This window comes from Bidens hawaiensis, unplaced genomic scaffold, assembly GCF_021521415.1.
Source record: "Bidens hawaiensis isolate Kalapana, Puna unplaced genomic scaffold, B.hawaiensis_p1.1 tig00024652_1, whole genome shotgun sequence".
In the NCBI taxonomy this organism is placed as follows: Eukaryota; Viridiplantae; Streptophyta; class Magnoliopsida; order Asterales; family Asteraceae; genus Bidens; species Bidens hawaiensis.
The window spans coordinates 285,271-307,295 of record NW_027493902.1 but is presented as its reverse complement, the minus strand read 5'-3'; the positions used below and the strand labels follow the sequence as shown (position 1 = coordinate 307,295).

Genomic DNA, 22,025 nt, shown 5'->3' with positions numbered 1-22,025 from the left:
TAATTATTGAAGCAGCCACCCAAAGGAGATAAAAACTCTATTAAACCAACCCAAACGGATAACATCGAAAAAACCAAACTGAAATAACCGATCTAAACTATAACTACAGTTTAGATATGTTCATCGAAAGCCAAAAATTGTGGTTCAGTTTCAGTTATGCCTCACTCAAAAACGGAATACCATTGTATCAGACTTATTTGAATGCTTATTATTAGATTTTAACCCAAGGTCCCAAATTCACTATCTTGAGCCAAAGCCCAAATTCATTAACACTGGATAACAAAAAATTTAGGCCTAAAATTTTGAGCTCGAATCCAAACTAATAACCAACAGTTTGGCACTTTGGCTGTTTTATTTGTAAACCGGAAATTACGGTTCAGTTTCGGTTATGCCTCGCTATGACGTTAAAACGCACGAACTTGTTTAAATGTTTTTATTGGATTTAGACAGAATTACAAATTTTGTCCTTTAAAAAAAGGCAAATTACGGTTCGTGTCCTTTTCTAAGTTTCCTTGCAGGCGGTGTACTTTAAACTTTTTTTTTCTACACGTTATGTCATTTACGCTAACTGGGTTAGAAAAACTCAGTTAAATGCCCTCACGTGAGGCGAATGTGAGGGCATTTTTGTCTTTTCGTCTACCCTGCAACTTCTTCTTCCTCTTTCTTCTTCATTTTTGTTCTTGCATATATTGTTCTGTGTAAACCTTACAATTATTTCAATATAATTCTTGTTAAGATTATTAGCTCGAAAACCAAGTCAAACTGACATAAACGGACTCAATATACACGAGATTCGATTGAATCTAATAACAGTAACAATAGCAAGAGAGTTTGGCCAAAAGAAAACTAAATAATACAAATAATAGTATAAAATGCAAACGAAATTCCGGCGAGTTGGAAACCCGTTTCCGGTGAACAGTGGTCAGTCACGAAACCCGAGGTGCGACCCACTAAACAAGATCTAAACCATGTGAACCATAAATGGGCTGGTGAATCTCGTATCCGAACCCGTCGGCTAGCTAGTTAACCCGCAAGACCGAACAATTAAGAACCCAGATCCAAACCCCACATGAACCTATCGAGCCATATTTGGAAACCCATTTCGCGCGAATCCCGGCACGCGAATCATCGGGAAGCGAAACTCCCAAGCGAAACCCCATGCGAAACTGGGGATTTCGCATCCCATGTGCGAAGCTTGTATGCGAAATCCTCGGATGTGTGGCCGGAATTGGAAGGGGCGACGGTGGTGGAGCCGTGAAGTGAGAAAAAGGGGGCCGGCGATGGGGTGTGGCATGTGGTATCAATGCAGCAAGATCTACACAGAACAATATATGCAAGAACAAAAATGAAGAAGAAAGAGGAAGAAGAAGTTGCAGGGTAGACGAAAAGACAAAATGCCCTCACATGCGCCTCACGTGAGGGCATTTAACTGAGTTTTTCTAACCCAGTTAGCGTAAAGGACATAACGTGTAGAAAAAAAAAAGTTTAAAGTACACCGCCTGCAAGGAAACTTAGAAAAGGACACGAACCGTAATTTGGCTTTTTTTAAAGGACAAAATTTGTAATTCTGTCTTGGATTTATAACCCAAATTCATTATCTTTGGTTAAAGCCCAAATTCATTAATAGGTAGATAACAAAAATTTTAGGCCTGAAATTTTGAAAACTCATTATTTCAGTCCAATTTTTTAGGCCCACAATTCAAGCAATAACGTGACACCTAAAATGAAACAAAACTTTTATGAAAAAACAAAAGCCCAAACCAAACAGTTTTCTAAAACAAAACATCGGTTTAAGGTTCGGTTTGAAACGTAAATTGACCCGTTCACACCTTCCCACCTAAAGTTTAAAGCCAAAAGCCAACAAATCACATTCCTCCACGTGTAAATTGTTATTACATAATTTACATCAATTTGCCTTCGCGGCAAACTTTAATTTAGAATAACTAAATATGCAAAGTTTGAAAAGCCCACAGATTTTAACAACATAGCAATCAAATTGAACACGTGTTACTGCTTACTCGCTTACTGACCATCTAATAGCAAACAATGAATCAGTAAAGAAAAAGCTCAAATTCCCACCATCATGTCCCCTCGGGCTGCATATACACAAGGGCTATGTAAATTGAAAGTTATAAATGTTCAAACCTGATAATATTAAGCAAGAGAGAATAGAGATATTACTTGAAAGATCAAACATGCGAATTCAGATAGTTCATGCCTTGTGTATAAGACCCTTGATGTGTGTACTGCAAATTCATACAACAATGCAAAATAAAGAAATTGGGAAGAACCACAAAAACCAGTCAGATATTATTCAGTTATATACCTGTGCATTTGGAACAACCTGAGATCCAACTGTATCTTTCTTGCCAGATCCCTTTGTATCACCCTAAGTAGCATAACAATAACGATAATCATAGTAATATGTTAGCTAATTTATCATATAACAAACATAACCATAATCGTAGTTATATTATAGTGAATTCGGTTATAAGTGTGTCAAGCGAATACCGTACCTCTAACTGTGTAGATGAATATTCCATGTAAGCGTCCAACATAAAAAAAAAAAAGAACAGAAAAAAAAGGGAACTTTTTTTTAAAATATATAAAATCTGAATCAAGAAAAAGCAATATTTAACAAGAATATGATGTACCTCTCTGTATCTAGACAGATAACCTTTGAGGGGCTCGATATAATCTTCAAACCCTAATGTAGCCATTGCCCAGAGCAAATCATCACCGTTAATTGTCTTCCTCTTCTCCTTCAGACACTTGTCACTAGCCCTAATTCACAAATCATTCATAAATCAGTAAACATGTGCTAATTATATTTGCTGTACTGCCAAAAAGATTCTTAATTTACAGTAGCTAAAAGCCTAAAACACTTCAAATTTCTCAACTGCTATTTCCAAAACACCGAGTGCACAATTAATCATTCAAATTTGCGTGCATTTGTGATAAGGAGCTGATCTAAAAATAGGCAGACTTTTACTTGGACTAGCTAGACAGATGAAAACATAACCAATAAAAGCTCAAACTCAAAATTGTAAAACATAAGTTACAAGTGAAGTAGCGGGCCCATAAGTAACGGACAAAAATGCTTGACCAGCCATACATAGACGGATTGGCCCAGCTGTTTAACCTGAGTTCTGTCAATTAAGGCTTCATTTTCATCAACTTTAGTGGTGCAAACGAGCCTGAGCGTCATATAAAGCTCGTTTAGCTACCAAGCCTGTATGAGAAGCTCGTTTAGGCTCGTCAAACCTTAACCAGTCTTGTGTTTTTTTTAAGTTTTACCTCTTTTGAATTTCTTTATGTTAATTTCACACTGCATAGCCGAGCTTTGGCGCATTTAAGGTACCACACAAGCTCGAGCGGAGCTTAGACTCGTTTAAAGTTTTTGTCAAAATATATACATATAATTAAAAATGTATAAACGTCAATTAATTAATAATAAACAAGTCAAGCCCGAGCTTGGAAAAATGTCTTATGAGCCAAGCTTGAGCCTCGGTTCGTTTACTCTCTATTCAACTTCCCCAAAATTTTTACTATTTCCAATTTTGTCCTAAAACGAGTAAATCAAGCTTCGCCTCAATTTCCGCATTAAGTTATGTCACTAATTTCTTCATTCAACAATAATTGAAAATAACCTCATCTAGACAACAACAGACTACAGCAATATCATTAAATAACTACAATACTGAAATAATAATAACAACAACAACAACTAGTTTTATACTTTTATATCCGGGTTTCCAAAACAATAAAAATCAATACATTAAAGCAAAACGTTCACCGTATAAACTTGCAAAACAAATGTAATACGTACTCACTAGTGACGAAACTGATGAACTCAGAAACGCATTCCTGAACAGTATCTTTAGCGTCTTTAGCTATCTTCCCGTTAGCCGGAAGCGCCTTCTTCATAATCCGGCTTATGTTGGCAATCGGAAGAAACCGGTCCTGTTCCCGGATGTTGGAATTGGAGCGAGGACTCTGGTCACCGCCGCTGTCGGCCGGACTACCAGGAGCATCCGCCATCAACAAACCCTAAACCAGTTAACAGAATCATGTAAATCATTAGTTAATTAATAATTAACATAATAAAATTAGAGAGTATAAATAAGAAGGTTGGGGTTTTGGGGGTTACTTGTGGAGAGAGAAAATTGGAGGGAGTAGATTTGGCGGGTAAGGTAAAGAGAGAGTCGGATCGGACGGCGGACGATGGAGAAGATTTGAATTTGGGGGTGGATTTGGATTGTTTGAGATCTGAGGTGTTTGAGAGATCTTTGTTGGAGTCTTGATGGCTACGGTGGGTGTATCTCCACCGTTCCTATTTTTCTATTTATATTGTTATAAGCATAACCGAATAACTTAGTTAATTTAACCGACCAAATACCATGTATGAGCTTTCTTTTAGGGACTGGCACCCCACGGTTTCATGCTCGGGGGATCAGGAATAATCGGGTGGGTCAGTGACTTAATGATCGTTTAGACATAGAGATGTAAAGTCTACTACATATTGTTGAATGACAATTGCATATTTTGATGCCTCAAGGTGAGTCCCATTAGGTCATGATCAAGTCACTACGCTAGTCTAAGGGACCATTGGAAACCTGGATCCTTAACACAACCAAACATACTAAAACAGCAAACTAAGACCGAAAGTTATTTACCATATTCATTTTTATTGCATTCAAATTTCACTTCATCGTCATCTTTTATTAACTCTTACATTTTAAACCCTTGAGACCTTCATCACATCCTCTAAAGGTTCCATATTTGAGTCATAGAATTTGTTGGCAGTAACCCATTTGCTTTCTCATATACCAATGTCATCGTCATAATAGTCATCTATACTTTCCTCAGGAATCAAGATCATCTACAACATTAAAACATAATTGCAGAAATTGTCCTTTATCTTTCACCCAAATTTATTCGTGGTCCTTCATCTTCAAAATTGATTTTTTTTTCTCCTTTACGTTTCAAAACCCAACAGCGTTTGTCCTTTTCGTCTAGCCGGTTAGATTTTCTCGTTAAGTCAGGGCGTTTGCCTTGCACATGAGGGCAAATTGGTTAATTTACATGTTTTAATAAATAAAAAAACAAAACATCTCTCTCTCTCTCATCTGCATCACCCCCAACCCCACACCACCACTGCCACAAACAAACAGAACCCACCACCGCCGTGAAACAACCATCGTCGTGAAATACAATGTGGCCGGAAGACAATGCGATGGGTAATTAAGTATCAGAAGGAGTAACCTATCGAATCCATATCCCATTAGAAACTCCGACATCGTCGCCGGTAACGGCTATAGACCGGAGCCTGCTCCGTCGTCGTAATACAGCTCGAATCCTCTATCTACGCCATCGCCACGCAGGACAATTACCGGATTAAATTGTGACTGGTCGTCGTTGTTCCGACGGCGGCCACGGCAAGACATTAAATCTGAACGATTGCCGGATTACACTCCTGACGCAAGTCTCATTCGCCGGAATGGCCAAAACCGGCTACGATTTCCCCATTGAAATTACCCCCACCTGTAGCACCGACGAGTTGTGTAACACCCCGGCTTTAAGCGGAATACGCCCATGTGCAACGTACAGATCACTCATAAGTTTGTAACACTATTAACAGTGACAATATATTTATTTTATTCCATAGTTTTGCAAGTACACAAATAGTTTGATAATGAGACAAACAACATTACATCTAAAACAAATATTATTCATTGAAATAATCCTAAGGTATAACTAGTTTTCTTGTCCAGGCACTTCATCGTATCAACCTACTACACGTTTAAAATAATATATTTTGTCAACAACACATGTTGGTGAGTTTTCATAAGTTTTTGCGTATATAAATATATATAAAATGCGCAATTCAACGATCATCATGCAATAAATATTCAAACGTAACGTAAATGAAATCAAATATTGTCGTCCTCCCCGTTCATTTAGCCGAAGCTGTAGAAGTCGGGGAAATGAGAACCACCTTACGTAAACAGCCGAAGTCGTAACGTTAGACGGCGCAGGTACGTCCCGTTGGACCCTCCCACTATATGTATGCGTTTGCGTAACTTCCACCATAAAAGCAGTAAACACGTTGCAGATAATTCGCGTATAATCACAAACAATATGCAAGAATAATATTAACATGTACGATAAATGTGAATCGGTTTGTAAACAAGCACGTAACTAACGAAATAAAACTTGTGACATGCTACACCCCAAAAATATTAAAAGCGTTCAAAAGAGGTTATGAAAAACTCACATGAATATGAAGTTGATATTGAAATGAGCAATAGACGAGTCGGACATTTCGACACAACGAATTATCATGAAATGTTAACGAACAGATGGAGATAGACGAGCTAGAGTTTCCATGTCTTGAATAAAGTGGTGACCTTATATTGCAGAGTACGTTTGACTAGAAATTTTGATCTCTAATGTGGCTTCACCGTTATAAATAAAATGATAGAAGGGTGAGGCTTTAAATAAACATCCATTAAGATAGAATTACTATTATAGGGAATAATTGATGAAAAACTAATAATAATAAATTAGTAATAATAATAATTGTCGGCAAACATGGAGCCTATTATGGTTACCAAAATTGCAACCAATGGTAAAATAAAAGTTTGAAAAAAAAAACTTTGACCAATTTAATATTACACTCACGGTAACATAACTAATTCAAAATAAGTTTTTAGTTTCCATTTAAATATGACATTTAACAAAAAAACATATATATTCTTTATTCTATATAGTTTATTATATTTACTTATAACTATTATGTTTGGTTGCAAATAATCAGGTTTAATATGATTTAAGGATTGAGTATATAAGTTTTGATTGTCATATAATATGGTATAACGGATTGAATTGAAGGATTTACTATTTAGGGTCGGTTTCCTATATATTTTTTTTATCATTATTCTGGTCAAAGCAATAATGCAAAACTGATCAGTGATAAATATAGGATTTGGAGTCAACTAAGTTGAAATGGCTATTAAATGAGTGGACTAAAATAATCGTGACTTGTTGGAAAGATTAAAGTTGGTTATGGGTTTAAAATAAATTCAAGCTTTAATAAAATGAAATAATGTGTAAGGATTCTTACAAACTTTATTAAACTCATAGAACTTTACAACCGATAATTTAAGGACGGTCGGGTTTTCGGGTTTTTAAAAAATAACGAACGTCACAAGTTGCAGGTTTCCGACCAAATGTGAGTGCATATATTACATATGCGGCGCATATGTTTACTCAACATATGCGGTGCATATGTATTTGTATTTACAGATGGTTTGCTTTCATTTGTATGTAACTTTGATTTCAGAGCAATAAAATTTCTCTCTTGCCTGCATTTCTTTTTTTTTCCTTTGTGTTATCGTTTATACGATTACATGGTATCAGAGCATGGTTATTAAGACATGCTCTTCAATTTAAACTGGTTTTTCATCCCTTTCTCCAGTTTTTCTTTCTTTATCAACCGTTTTCTCTGGATTATTGATATTTTGATCAATATATTCAGGTTGTTACTCCTTTTTAGCTGGTTTTCTTCTCATTTCTTACATAATTTCCTTCTTTTTCATCTCTTTTGTCACTTTCTCGGGTTTTCAATAGTCAAAATTTCTTCAATCTTTCACCAATTGTGCCTCCTCATTGGAATGCGGCTCTTCATGCTCTTTCTTAGTAAAGGGTACTTTATCTCAAGGCTTATTTTTCAACAATAATCATTCTTTTGAATTACAGGCTTTCTGTGATTCGGATTGGGCGGCCTGTCCTAATACAAGTAGATCGGTCAGTGGGTTTTATGTTTCTCTTGGTGGTTCTCCTATTTCTTGGAAATCCAATAAACAACCCACTATTTCCTTGAGTTCTGCTGGAGCTTAGTATCGCTCACTTCGTCGTGTTACAGCTGAGCTTGCATGGTTAACTCGTCTTCATACTGAGTTTAATGTTCCTAACATTACTCCAGTTACCCTCAAGTGTGACAGTCAAGCTGCAATTTACATTGCCAAGAATCCGGTCTTTCATGAGCGAACAAAGCATATAAAGAATTGATTGTCATTTTGTTCGCGAAAAATTACAGAAAGGTCTCATTAATCTCATGCATACGAAGACTGCTGATCAACTTGCGGATTTGTTTACGAAAAGCTTGCCATGGCCTCATTTTCATGAGCTATTGCGCAAGTTGGGGTTTTCTCAACCTCCAACTTAAGGGGGGGGGGGGGGGGGGGTGTGAGCATATATGTTACATATGCGGCGCATATGTATTTGTATATATAGGTGGTTTGCTTTCATTTGTATGTAACTTTGATTTCAGAGCAATAAAATTTCTCTCTTGCTTGCATTTCTTTCTTTTCCTTCGTGTTATCGTTTATACGATTACACCAAACAAGAAGCAATCGAAACCATCCGCCACCGCTGTGAAATCACCACCGCCGTGAAACCACCACCACCCCTTTCAGATCTCATTTTCATTTTATTCGGAGAAGGTACGCCCGCCGTAACTTAACTCGCCATTGCCTGTAGATTTGCTTTTAGTACTATTTAAATCCTATTTATCGTTAATCACATCTTCACTTTTCAAATTGTTTGAATCTGCAGATCTAGCCATAAACCTCCCTGATCCTCTTCCAATTTCTCATTTCCAGTGCACTGATGTATTTTGTTTGCCATAAAACTAACAGGTTGAAGACGACGGTTTCCGGTGGTGGTTTCCGGTGGGAGTGGAGGTGGTTTTCTTTGTCGGAGAAGACGGGGGCGGTGGTGGCTGCCGAAGAGCTTGGTGGTGGTTGCCGGAAAGCTTTGTGGTTATGGAAGAAGAACAAGAGAGAGAATATAAATATATATTAATTTTTTTATTAGTTAAATAGGTAAATTGACTAAATTGCCCTCACGTCATGTGCAAGGCACATGATCTGACTTAACGAGAAATCTAACCGGGTTAGGCGAAAAAGACAAACGCTGTTGGATTTTGAAACGTAAAGACAAAAAAATCAATTTTGAAGATGAGGGACCACGAGTGAAATTTGGATGAAAGATAAAGGATAATTTATGTAATTCTCTCAAACATTAAACTTATTCAATTGCAAAACAGTGACACCCTTTTGTTTCTTATCATTCACAACCGGTTCCAATATTGGGCCAATATTAGGCCCAAAATTACCCAAACCCGAGCCCACAATCAAATTAATATGAGCATACTTACCTGAATCCGCAGGTTGCATTTGGGCCGAACAAGGTAGCCCATCAATAGAAGAACCAATTGGGCCAGACGCTTGTTAAACGGTGTTGGTCAGAGAAACATGGGCTTTCATAACTGTTTGTGATCCACCAAATTTAATGAAGCAGTAACATTTGATTGGGCCAAATTAGGCCCACCCTTCATAACCGGAAGTCAGGAACCGAATCTAGTTTTGAAACCCATTTTTGTTGTATTTACTTTTTTTGTAACAGCTTCAAGTCAAAATACTTTTTTTTTCTTTTACTTTGAACTACATTTGGAGCTTGAACTTTCTCACCATTTTTCACCTTGGGAATAATACAAAGAGAGGAAAAAAACCTATAGATACCCCAAGTAGATTCTTATGTTTTGTTTATGGTTACTACAGTTATCATCGTATTATTGACTTTTCATATAAGAGTTATTGTGCTATATTTTAGAGGCTCGTTCTTTACACGCCCCAGACCCTCGAATTTTTAAAGATTTTTGGGGGCGGGCCTAGTTGTAGGGATGGTTACAATTCCTTTGTAGCAAAAATTGAAGAAAAAGAATAAAATATACGCCAGTAATAAAGGATAAAAATTCATGTCACTTTTATGCGTAAGCAATGCCGGCATATATTATCTTAAGTTGTAGTTGAATTAAAAAGGTGTCAAAGAAAATATAGTTTCTTGGATTAAACTAAAATCCAGAGCGGATGCAGCTAATTGTCTTGTATTTGCATGTGCTTGGTCACCACAAGAGGAATCGAACTATGTTGGGGGTTTGTTATCGAGCTAATTACAATTTACAACCCCAAATATTTTTCAAAATCCTTATTGTATTTAATGTTTTCTTTTTCTCTTTTATGTCAAATTAAAAATAACAAAGATATAAAGCAACGACTATAACTTTCATTAAAATTTAACAATGTATAAATTTATAATATACACTTCTTTTTATGAAAGTGTAGGTGGTGGGACTCTTGACATTTGATACATCCTTACAATATATATATTTGTCATTGACTTTGGCACTTTGCAACTTTAAGTCTTTTAAGGTGTCCCATTGTAGGTAAAGTTTTGAAAATTTGCCTTAAAATGAAGTTGCCGGATATAATTAAAATATCATTAAAATTTCATATTCTATGTTTGACAAATTCACATGATATTTATTGTCACATATAACAAGGTTTAAAACAAACCCGACATTTGTCATAGGGCCTAGATCCTTTCAAGACCATTTGATGTAAACAAAACGGGACTCCAAACAAGTTTGCTAATGTCTTATTAGAATGTAATCAGCATAAAAACATCATTTTCGTCCTATATTTATATCTATTTTTAAAATATTACTTCAGAAAATGACTTGCATACATGCCAAATGGCAATCATGTCGAGTTGCTGTTGTTCAATCTGAGCATCACCCATAGTTTATTTATGTGAAAGACGTCAATCGTAACTCGCACAAACTTAAAATCATGTAACCCAAACACGGCTCACCCATTTATCCAAAGCGTGTCAAATGAGTTGGGGGGTATAGTCAACTTGTAAACATGTTAATCGTGTTGGCGAGCTATAAAAAATGAGTTAAATTATTTAGTGATCGACATGAATAACCAACACACCTGTCAGGTTGACTAGCTAAACTAAATGGATCAAAAAACAGTCAACCCGAACACGACACATTTTGTAAATGGGTTACATCTATCAACCCAAAATCCTATCATTTCCATGTCGTGATACAAGTCGTGTTAGAAATATTCACCCATAAAAGAAACCTTGTTTATGAATATGCTTCCTTGGGAAAGTGGTCGGGATCTTTATTTAAATTTATATCATTAAATAAATAAAAGTATAATATATTCTAACTTATATTCTTATTATTCTACTTCAGTTCTTCGTGTGTGGGATGTATTGCTATTTCAAGGAAACCGTGTGATGCTCTTTCGAACCGCGCTTGCATTAATGGAGTTATATGGTAGTTACAAGTATAAATTTATTTATTTTTTGACAGTTTTAGAAGTTGAAATTTAAGTTTATTCAGCTTTGTGCAGGACCCGCATTAGTGACAACAAAAGATGCTGGAGATGCGATCACACTGCTGCAGTCGTTAGCTGGGTCAACGTTTGACAGTAGTCAACTTGTGTTGACTGCTTGCATGGGTTATCAAAACGTCAACGAGGAGCGGTTACAAGAATTACGAAGCAAACATCGACCGGCTGTTGAAGCGGCTCTTGAGGAAAGAATAAAGGGATTGAAAATGTGGCGAGATTCAAAGGGTTTGGCTTCCAAACTTTATGGTTTCAAAGATAATAGAACGGAAGGTTAATTATGTACCTGATGTTCAAGAACAGGTATAGATTAGTGGTTTTTTCCATATTAAAGAGTCTGTTAATATCTAAATGTATTGTACATTTAAGTAATTTAAAATTGTTATTTATAGTTGGCACGGTTGAAGAATGAGCTATGCCAAGTACTAGAGGAAAAAAGATCTGCTATAATCAGGTCAATATATTACTAATGTACATTTATACATGCATTTTGTATCTTATGCCGCCGAGTCGAGCCGAGCTCCAGTTTCAGCTCATTTAACTTACGAGAGCTCCAGTTTGAGTTCAGTGCATTTTGAGTTCTGTTTCTAAAGCCCAAGCTTGGCTCGTGAGTAGTTTTTCAAGCTTGGCTCGTTTATTATTTATTATTTAATTTATATACATTTATAATTAATTTTTTATATACACTCTATTAGTTTTTGTGTAGAACATAGTATAATTTGTTAGTTATGTTTATCAAAAAATTATATATAATAATAGTTATTATATAAATATCTACCTATTCTAATAAAGTAAAATAAATGGAGACACTTGTCATGTTTTGGTTAATTCTTACAATTTTTTTTCTTCCAAAACTAATATACCCTAATATATGTAATAAATCAATAATTATTCACTTTCCTTTTACATTATGTTTATATAATATCTATATATTTTTATAAATATAAATATTAACATATTATTTTACTATATATTTCAAAATACTTGGTGAATTCCAAAAATCAACAACAAATCATGTTTCTCAAATGAAAATTGTTTTGGGTTTTTTGTGGAAGTTAAATTTGGGTTTATGAGTCAAAAGTTGGTAAATAGATTATTTTGTACAAATTAACTACATTTAGGTTGAGAATGCAAAATAGATTTATCGTCAAATTTGTTATGGATTCAAAGTGTTGATTTTAAAATGTCTAAAGTATGAAAGTTAGAATTTTAAACATGATTTGGGTTTCAAGATTATTTTTAAGGGCATTTTTTGAAATAATCAAAAGGTTTGGGATTTGGCAAATTGACTATTTTTCCCTCAACTATTAAAACTTAAGAAAGGATTGCGAACACTTTTGACATGCCACCCCCATGTCTATCAATGCTTCTAACTTTTATCAAATTTCAAATATTTATGCCAACATTAATTTTTTCCTTCAATGGTGAACAGAACGTTGTATGGGAAGCATGTCATGCAAAACTATGCTCAAATGAAACAAAAGATTCACAAAATTGAATGGGTTAACATGTTATTTTTTATGTTGTCATTATGACAAAGTCGAGAAGCCCTCTGAAACTTATCAAAATCTTTTTTATGGTGCAGCTCAGAAAAACATAGTTCTTGAAGAACATCCATTGTTACAATTTAATATCCTACTTTCTTTTGATGGGTGGTAAATTGATAAATATATCAGTAAAGGTAACGCCTCTTTTGTATTTAGGCTGAGTGGTTAGAACTACTATCGGAAGTCTTATTTTTGAAATTGATTCATAACAAAAATTCTTTCAATTATACGTATATGACACCGAGAATGAATTTTTAAATAAATTAATCAGTAAACATAATGATGTTATTAGGTTGAGCAATTAGAAAGAGATGTTGCTGAACTAAAACAAGCCCTTGCTGAGAAACAGGAACAAGAAAATGCCATGCTTCAGGTATTTTATTTAATTATTATTCGAATAATACAAGTTTCAATGGTAATGACATAATAATTATCATTGTAATAAAGGTTTTGATGCGGGTAGAGCAAGAACAAAAGGTTACCGAAGATGCCCGCAGATACGCTGAGCAAGATGCTGCAGCTCAGAGATACGCCATTGAAGTGCTTCAGGTAAATATTAATATTTAAGAGATTAAAAAAAATGAATACTTGTTTTAAATTTTTTGGTTTATTTAGGAAAAATATGAAACCGCAACCGCCTCCCTTGCTGAGATGGAGATGAGAGCGGTTATGGCAGAATCAATGTTGGAGGCAACCTTGCAATATCAGTCTGGTCAAACTAAAGCGCAACCTTCTCCAAGGTATACCCTTAAAGGTGGCAAAACGGGTCGGGTCGGGTCGGCCCAGTAACATTTTCTTTTCTTTTTTTTTTTTTTGGTGATAAGAAAAAAGTTGTTTTTTGGTGGTAGATCTACAAAACAAGATTCTTCAGCAATAAGAACAAGTCAAGAGCTTTCACCAGAAATACCTGCAAGAAAGATTAGTCTGTTATCTAGACCATTTGGGCTCGGGTGGCGTGACAAGAACAAGGTTAATTCTCACTTTCTAGGTTGCAACACGTTGCCAATTTAGCAGCTTTTAAATTTTAATGATAATTGCAGGCGGATGTAAAGGTTAGGTTACTACAACAAGTGAGGAACAAAGCCCAAAACTTGTGGAAAAACATCAGCAGAAGCCGACAGAAGAGCAGGCTAATGTTAAGGCTATTGGTGATGAACAAAACGTGAAAGACGATGAGAATGGTGAGCAAATGGAGAATGTGTCTTCGGTTGATGATAAGTAGTTGAAAGTGTGCATGAAAGCTGAGGAAATCTTGGTTATAAGAGAGAAGAATTATAGATTGCCAGTTCTTTTTTTTTTCTTTGATACAATTTCGATAATTTATATATAGATCAATAGCAATTTGTTTGTTTAGTTATTAATAAAACTCTAGTTTGTTTGAAGAAAAGTGTAAAAAGAAATTTGGGAGTTAAGGTGCTATATTGATAATTTTTATCAGTTTTGGGCAAATTCTTCAGTTTGATTTGTTGAAACTTTTCGGTTTTGAGAATGCTGAGGAGAATCTGATAATAGAAATGAAAAGGAAGATAAAAAAAGAAAACCCTCTAAACCCGAAACATTTGGGATGCGTGTCTGTATAAGTATAATTAAGTATTTGAAATTTCAAGTTGATTTTCGAGGTGCTTACAAGACCGGGTTTGGGTAATGCGCATACCAACGAGAAAATTTAACCATATAATATCATAAACGGGTTTGGGTAATGCGCATACCAACGAGAAAATTTAACCATATAACATCATAAATGAGAACCGTGATACGCATCTGCGCACTCCATGGGTATTAAGTAACGGATCATTCACATCAAAGTTTCAAATCATGATTGAACAAGAATATATAACTGCATAAAGAGTCTCTTCAAAGTCAGATAAAATAAGTACAACAACCAAATTAAAATTAAACTTACAATCAAATCAGAGAATTCTTTATTAGGCATAGGGTTCCTTTTCCCTTTTAGGATCAAACCAAAGACCTTATAAAACAGAAACTTACAACACCAATGAGGGAAGTATGCACTTTTTCTTCTTATAAAACAGATACGCATCTGCGCACTCCATGGGTATTAAGTAACGGATCATTCACATCAAAGTTTCAAATCATGATTGAACAAGAATATATAACTGCATAAAGAGTCTCTTCAAAGTCAGATAAAATAAGTACAACAACCAAATTAAAATTAAACTTACAATCAAATCAGAGAATTCTTTATTAGGCATAGGGTTCCTTTTCCCTTTTAGGATCAAACCAAAGACCTTATAAAACAGAAACTTACAACACCAATGAGGGAAGTATGCACTTTTTCTTCTTACTGAAGAGTCCTTCATGGAAAATGTTCCCTTCATATCTACACATGTCATCTTCATATACATATTCCATATTCCAAATAAACGTCACAAATCCGCATCCTTCCCATTCACCCCTTGTTTTACAAACTGCCCACGAACCCTCGGTCGCTGTTCCGCCAGCTTCTTCCTGCTCTGGTACCGTACCTTCACAAGAAATAATAATTATTATTATTAAAAAAGATGTTACCTTTTTAACAATGTTTTCATAACCGGACCAGATAGCGTACCAAAGTGTGTATGTATATTACAGGGTTTGGATCTCCTCAGAACTCCAAAACATTTAAGAGCTTCAAGAACTCATAGTGACCAAATCATTTTATTTATTATTTTAATATTTATATGAGGATAGTTCTGTCATTTAAAATATGTAATTTTGTGATTACATATGATAAATGACAAAACTGACCTCAAATAATATTAAATATATAAATAAAATATATATAATGATAGGTTGTTATGAATTTTTTAAAGTTCTTAAATCATTTTGCTTTATATAAAATAACAAAATATAAAAGTACTTTATGTTCTGGTTTGAATTTACAATTTTATTAAATATTAAGACAAAAATAAATAGAATATGAAGTCTCAGTATTTTGAAGAGTAAAACGAAAAAGAAAAACTCCAGTTCAACCGGTTCACCAGTCAAACCTATAACCGGCAGGTTCAAATGAAAAACGGTTAAATAGGCTTAACTGGACCAGCTCCGTGCCCCGTTCCGGTCCGGTCATGATTCAAAGAATTTGTGAAGGGGCAAACAGTCTTTTATAGAGGCATATGAATAAATAAATACCTTTTTCTCAAAGCACCTTTCTTTCCTCTTTTGGCGGAACTTATTAAGTGCAGCTTCTCTCTGAGCTAACCGGTCTTGATCAACACCATTCGCGCTTCCACTTCCACTTAAATTTCCAGTTTTACCCTTGTCAGCAACTCCATTATCACCTCCTTCAGCTACAGTACCACCATTTTCTCCATTACTCTTACTATTACTTCTTCCTGATCCACTCCCATAATTAGCAGCATTTCCCTCAGCCGGTGCAGTCAAACCATTAGACATTATGTTTCTAGAAGATTCCCCATCCTGGTTAACCAACTCTTGCTGCTGCTGCTGCTGTTGTGCCTTGTGCACATGGTGGTGGTGATGGTGGTGGTAGTGGTGGTGATGGTGGCGGACTTGATACTGCGCCGCCTTGTCACTGTCAGGAGGAATTATTGCTTTGTCATCCAATGCCTTGTTGGTACTCGACCCCATATCGTTGTTATGAGTGCTACTGCCATTAGATCCTAGATTTGGAGTCCCGTTTGAGTTAGATAGTTTGTTCATGGGTTTTGCTGCTTCTGAGCTAATTGTAATATCTACTGGTGAACAGCTGCCTACATTTGCAGTTTGTGCTTGATTCGCATTCGATGCAGTGTTATACCTGTATGTCAACGCGCATCAGAATAATAAAGATACCAACTAGCTAGCTAACTGACTAACTAACTAGCTAGCTATCCAACTGACAGGCTAACTCAGTAAGAATAATACCTGGAAAAAGCTGAAAGGTCGGATTGCTTTAAAACATTTCTCTTATGAGTGCTGGTGTCGGTATCTTCTAAATCAAGTGGTCTTTTCAAACTGAGTTCAAGGGCGGGTGAGCCCTTACTGTTTAGGGATTCATTTGCTTTAGTGACCATAATATTATTAGTAGGTTTGGTCCTTGGTTCACCCGCTTCTTTGAAGTTTGACTCATTGACTTTTACTGGATTTCTGGGAACTCCTATTTCCAAATCTTTCCCTGTTGCAATTGCATATGTGATATATTATGAAGATATTTACCCAAGAAAAGAATCAAAACAAGGACTGATTTCATATATATCAAATATATCTAAATCACATTCAAAATATCATATATATCCCTACAAAACTTGCTAAATATCATGTATATCCAAACCGAATTCTAAATATCATATGTCTATATATAACTATATAAAGCATACTGGAAGGACGGGTTGATAATTTGCTTCCAATTTTAAGACACTTAAGGAAATCTATGACGCATTTGGTACAACTCTGATGCATAAACAACTTGTCATTTACCATTTTGTCCCTCTTGTGAAATTTAATGAAATATTCAATGAACATTATAGTTAATGACATAATATTTAATGAATACAATACTTAATGACAAAAATTATACAAAATAATATTTATAGCATAATATTTAATATTTATTAATTAGTTGATTGAACAATTTAATTTTAAAATTCTTATATTCATTTTTCTTTTAATAATACGTTTAGTATTTGCTAATACGTATTGGTCGGGTCAGGCAACATGTTGCGTCAGATAATGTCACGCAATAATACACACACACGCACACAATATGTCCCTCAAAAATAGCTAAAATATCATATATATCACTTTTAACATATTTCATAAAAGAGCATATCTTAATATGACCATTTTACCTTTAAGTTTCTTAAAACTCGAAAATTTCATTTCTACACAATTTTCAAATCATTTTTATTGCTTTTTTTACCTTGCTTTTTTTTACTATGCTTCCAATTAACTCGATAATTTTACGAACTTTTACAGCTATTTGTACATATACAAGTTCAATACCTTATAATCTCTCACTTTAAAAGTTTATCTTCACACTTTATACTTTTCATAAGTACGTCATAAAATAAGTTTTTTTGAATATGAATCGCAACAAATCTTAAAAAAAAAATTAGGATAGTTAACAACAATATTCTATTGAGGACTTGAGTCAGTTCAAAAGGTAATAAAAAAATATAGTGAAAATTGTCAAAAAATTTAGTGTCACAAAAAAATTCAAGTCAATTAAAAAAGCAATAAAGTAACCATGTAAAAAATGAAAAAAGAAATTAAAGTAAAAAAAGAGCAGTAGAAAAATGAGAGAAATTTAAAACATTAATGCTTTTACAATGAGTAAAATGGTCATATTATGAATTGCTTTTTATAAAATATGTTAAAATGTATTATTATTTTTGATAATTTTAGAGGGATATATATGGTATTTAGAACTTGATTTGAATATATATATAAATTGGTAAGCTTTGTAAGGATATATTTATAGATATAGAATTTTGTTTAGATATATATGATATTTGCAAGTTTTGTAGGGATAGATATGAAAATTCCCCTAAAAATAATCATGACACGTTTGATTCCAACAAAAGAAGCACCTATTTGTTACCTAATATATCATCCTCTCCAGCATGCTCTCTTGTGCTGACTTTATCTGGTCTTGCATGGATAACCTGGGCACAAGTGCTATCCGGGCCCCCCGTTAATTGGTCCCACGAATACTTTGTGTTTTCAACTTCTATCGCCTTTTTTGTCCAAGAACTCTATAGAACCAAGAATATATATACATATATTAGTGGTCTCTCTTTACAGTATTGAACTATTGATGACTAATTTTAATTAAAAAAATCAAAAATAATGGTTAGTGTCAGATTCATAAAACCATCCAACTTTCAGCATTTTACAGGTTTAGTACCTCAACTTTTTTCCTGCAGTGGTTATATAACCTTAACTTTTTATTGACTTGTTGTAAATGCCATTTTGACCTGTTAAACAGGTTAAATGCTTATACAGACTCCAGATGTACAAAAAAAATACATGTTGAAAGTTTATCCAACATTAACCTATGTATAAAATTGTTCACCATAAGCCATTTAATCGGTTCAACATGTCATAATGGCATTTTCAACAAGTTTGAAAATATAAGTAAAATGATATAAACACTGCAAAATAAGAATTTAAGGCGATTAGCAGCTAAAAGGTCAAGAGTTGGTTAGTCTCCATCATTAACGTTAAATGCATTATACATGTAAGATTGTGTTATCATATAGTACAACGGTGGAAATAACACAATTTGAGGTTTTGACTCTGTGAAGAAACACACACACACACACACCCACACACCCCTCCATTGCTAGATATTTACCTGAGTGCCACTTCCATCATCACTTCCATCCTTATCGGTCAGGCCTATGCTCCTGTCATCATCCTCATCACTGCCATCACTATCGTCATCAGATACTTCAATTCTTCTCGTCTTTGTAGGTTTATGCGCACCGACACCACTCTCACTCTCACTACCGCTAGACTGATTAAAACACGAAAAATTAATGCAAAAAAGAAAATAACTCCTTTAGTTTCTTTATGTGTTTTGGAAAATGAAGTAGTTCAAAACTCTGACATTCTACACCCCAAATCAACTCTAAACAAACCTGAAGCCAAAGTCCAAAAGCATAATAACTAAATTAACTCACACTGTGGCATTTCCTCCACACATGCTGCCAGAGGTTTTTAAGCTCATTCTTTCGAATGGGTTTGACTAAAAAGTCAACTGCACCTTTGGATAAACAGTTAAAGACTATACCCATAGAGTCATCAGATGACATCACTGCACATAAAATTTATTAGGTGTAGCAATTGAACGTATAATACATAACAGTTTATATTTCTTATGGAAACAAGATCGGCACTTACTGATCACTGGAATGTTTTTGCGAGGTACGAGGCTCATGATCTTGGTCAAAAGACCTATTCCTGATAGATACGGCATAACTACCTCGGTTAAAACTAGATCAATCTGTTTGTTGAGATCAATCAATACTTTCCATGCTTCTAGACCGTTTGCTACTGCAGTAACTGCAATGGAGTGACTCGTACGAGGTCAATAAATTATTCAAAAATATAATATTATGTAATTTCTTGGAAGATTGTTCTCCATTGAATGATTCTGATATGTCGTTAAGAGCTATATTAAATGTACTACGCGATTTTCTAATTAATGGTTTCAAGTGGTGTGTTCTATTTAGCTCACTAGAATCAATGGCCTCATATAACAAACATCATATGAAAAGACTTATAAAACAAAATGTCAAAAGACCACCACTTTCTAGGTTGTAACGTCAGCGTGTATGAGTTTGTTGACCACTAAAAAGGTGAATATTCAACAATATGAGCTGAAGTAATATTTGGAACATAACAGTTACAGACCTTCATAGCTGCAATTACGTAACAGGGCACTGACAACATGACGGGTCGAGTCATCATCTTCCACAAGCAGAACTTTGAGAGACCTAAGAGGCAGAAACCTCTCCCATTGTATCACAGGCCCTTGAGGCTGTTGATGCTGCCGTTTAACAGCATCCTGTGATTTCACCAACTCTATTTGCCTACCACCATTTACATGCTCATTAATCCTTGACTCGTCTTCCTCAGACAACAGTTGACCATTTGTTCCAGCTCCATCTCTCACTTCCTTCTGCTCCTTTCGGTTATTATGATGATTGAGCACTGCAGAACTGTAAGTTGCCGGGATACTAGTGCTCGCCCCGACACTCCTCATCAACCAGATTCAAATGAAACAATTATGAAATGTCTTCAATTATTCTTATCCTTTCAATTTCATAAGTACTACAAAAGGGAAGTATAATCAAACAGGTTAACCATACCATCATGCCAAACACTAAATTCCTAAAAACATATGAGATTCGTATGTAGGGTTGTAAACGAACCGAACGCTCAGCAAACTGTTTTGCGGGAAGTTCGTGTTCATTCATTTAATAAATGAAAGAACATGAACAAGGAATATCATTTGATAAGTTAATGAACGAACATGAACAGAGGCCATGTTCGCTCACTTGTGTTCGTGACTATTCGATGATGTTTTCGTTTATGTTCGTTAATGTTTGCTTGTTTATATTTGTTCATTAAATTTTTTGATATTTTTTAATGACATCTCTAATCTTATCATAGAGATTTAAGAAAAACTATTAACTATAAAACAAAAGCATATAAGTATTATGTGACTAATTTATATGTAAATTAAATTATGAACATGAATGTTAAAAAAACCAATACAAACTGGGACCGACCATTCTAAGTTAGCCAAATCAAATAACACATGTTTGTGCTTGTTTGTTTGTGTACGTGAACCATTCACGAACAAGTTCATTTCCTTAATGAACAAACACGAACAACAATAACACAGTCAGTGCCTAGTAAATCCCACAAATAGCAAAAGTATTGGTAGGGTCTAGGGAGGGTGGGAATAAAGAGGTTGCTTCCAGAGAGACCCATGGCACCAGAACAGACAACAAACATACAGAACTAAAACTACATAAATAGAAAGCTATTAGTAACGAAAGAGAAATATAATAAAATAAAAACAAACATAAGATTACAAACAGCATATGGACACGTAAACATGAAGAAATCACTTGCAAAGTCCACCTAAAGTGAAGGAGAAACTAAGCACTAAAACAAAGCTAACACACAGAAGTACCATCGCCTAAAAATTGTTAACCTTAATCCTACTTTTCCACAAACTCCTATCCCAGACCATGTCCTCACTCTGAAAGAAATTTTGTTCGGTTAACTTATCGAACGAACATGAACAAGGCCTTATTCGTTTCCGTTAGGTTCATTTACATGATTACATCCCTATTCATACATAATTCAATACAAAACTACACAAATCCACCAAACACACACATCTCCATCCAGATCTTATCTAAATCACACCAGCACAATCTCAACACATCATTAAACAAATTAACATCAAATTATCACAACAAAATCACTATCAAACCATATCCTACTTTCAATTAACCTAATTAACCATAAACACTTACATTCACACGAACAACATCAACAGCACCTCTGTAAATTCCGTCAAGTCATCTGCAAATCAGCAACTTCATACACAGATTCTTCAAATAATAAACAGAATTGACGAAATAATTAACAAATTGAGTCGAATTGAGCGAAATCGTATCTAAAGCGTAAATCTAGGGTTCGTAAAAGACGTTAACGATCTACTGGTTGATAGACACCGAGACGC

At 34.8% G+C, this 22,025-nt stretch overlaps 2 protein-coding genes across 3 annotated transcripts; both read right to left on the bottom strand.

The window, feature by feature from the left end:
* Positions 1 to 1,956: 1,956 nt before the first annotated feature.
* On the bottom strand, positions 1,957 to 4,054 carry LOC143569798 (nuclear transcription factor Y subunit B-1-like). The gene is made up of 6 exons (XM_077055622.1): positions 3,830 to 4,054; positions 2,655 to 2,784; positions 2,517 to 2,522; positions 2,327 to 2,389; positions 2,182 to 2,246; positions 1,957 to 2,096 (listed from the first exon to the last, which is right to left on the bottom strand). The coding sequence occupies exons 1-5, from the start codon at positions 4,039 to 4,041 to the stop codon at positions 2,190 to 2,192; spliced, it is 468 nt and encodes a 155-aa protein (XP_076911737.1). The 5' UTR covers positions 4,042 to 4,054; the 3' UTR covers positions 1,957 to 2,096; positions 2,182 to 2,189.
* Positions 4,055 to 14,952: 10,898 nt separating this feature from the next.
* Positions 14,953 to 22,025, bottom strand: LOC143569817 (two-component response regulator-like PRR37). Of its 2 annotated transcripts, XM_077055636.1 has the most exons (9): positions 21,817 to 22,025; positions 20,177 to 20,596; positions 19,664 to 19,825; positions 19,444 to 19,577; positions 19,116 to 19,277; positions 18,360 to 18,513; positions 16,685 to 16,934; positions 15,950 to 16,577; positions 14,953 to 15,303 (listed from the first exon to the last, which is right to left on the bottom strand). In XM_077055636.1, exons 2-9 carry the CDS (start codon positions 20,526 to 20,528, stop codon positions 15,205 to 15,207), a joined length of 1,941 nt encoding a protein of 646 aa, XP_076911751.1. In that variant the 5' UTR covers positions 20,529 to 20,596; positions 21,817 to 22,025; the 3' UTR covers positions 14,953 to 15,204. The 2 variants fall into 2 exon arrangements, with proteins under 2 accessions (XP_076911751.1, XP_076911750.1); XM_077055635.1 differs by lacking the exon at positions 21,817 to 22,025 and having other exon boundaries at positions 20,177 to 20,634.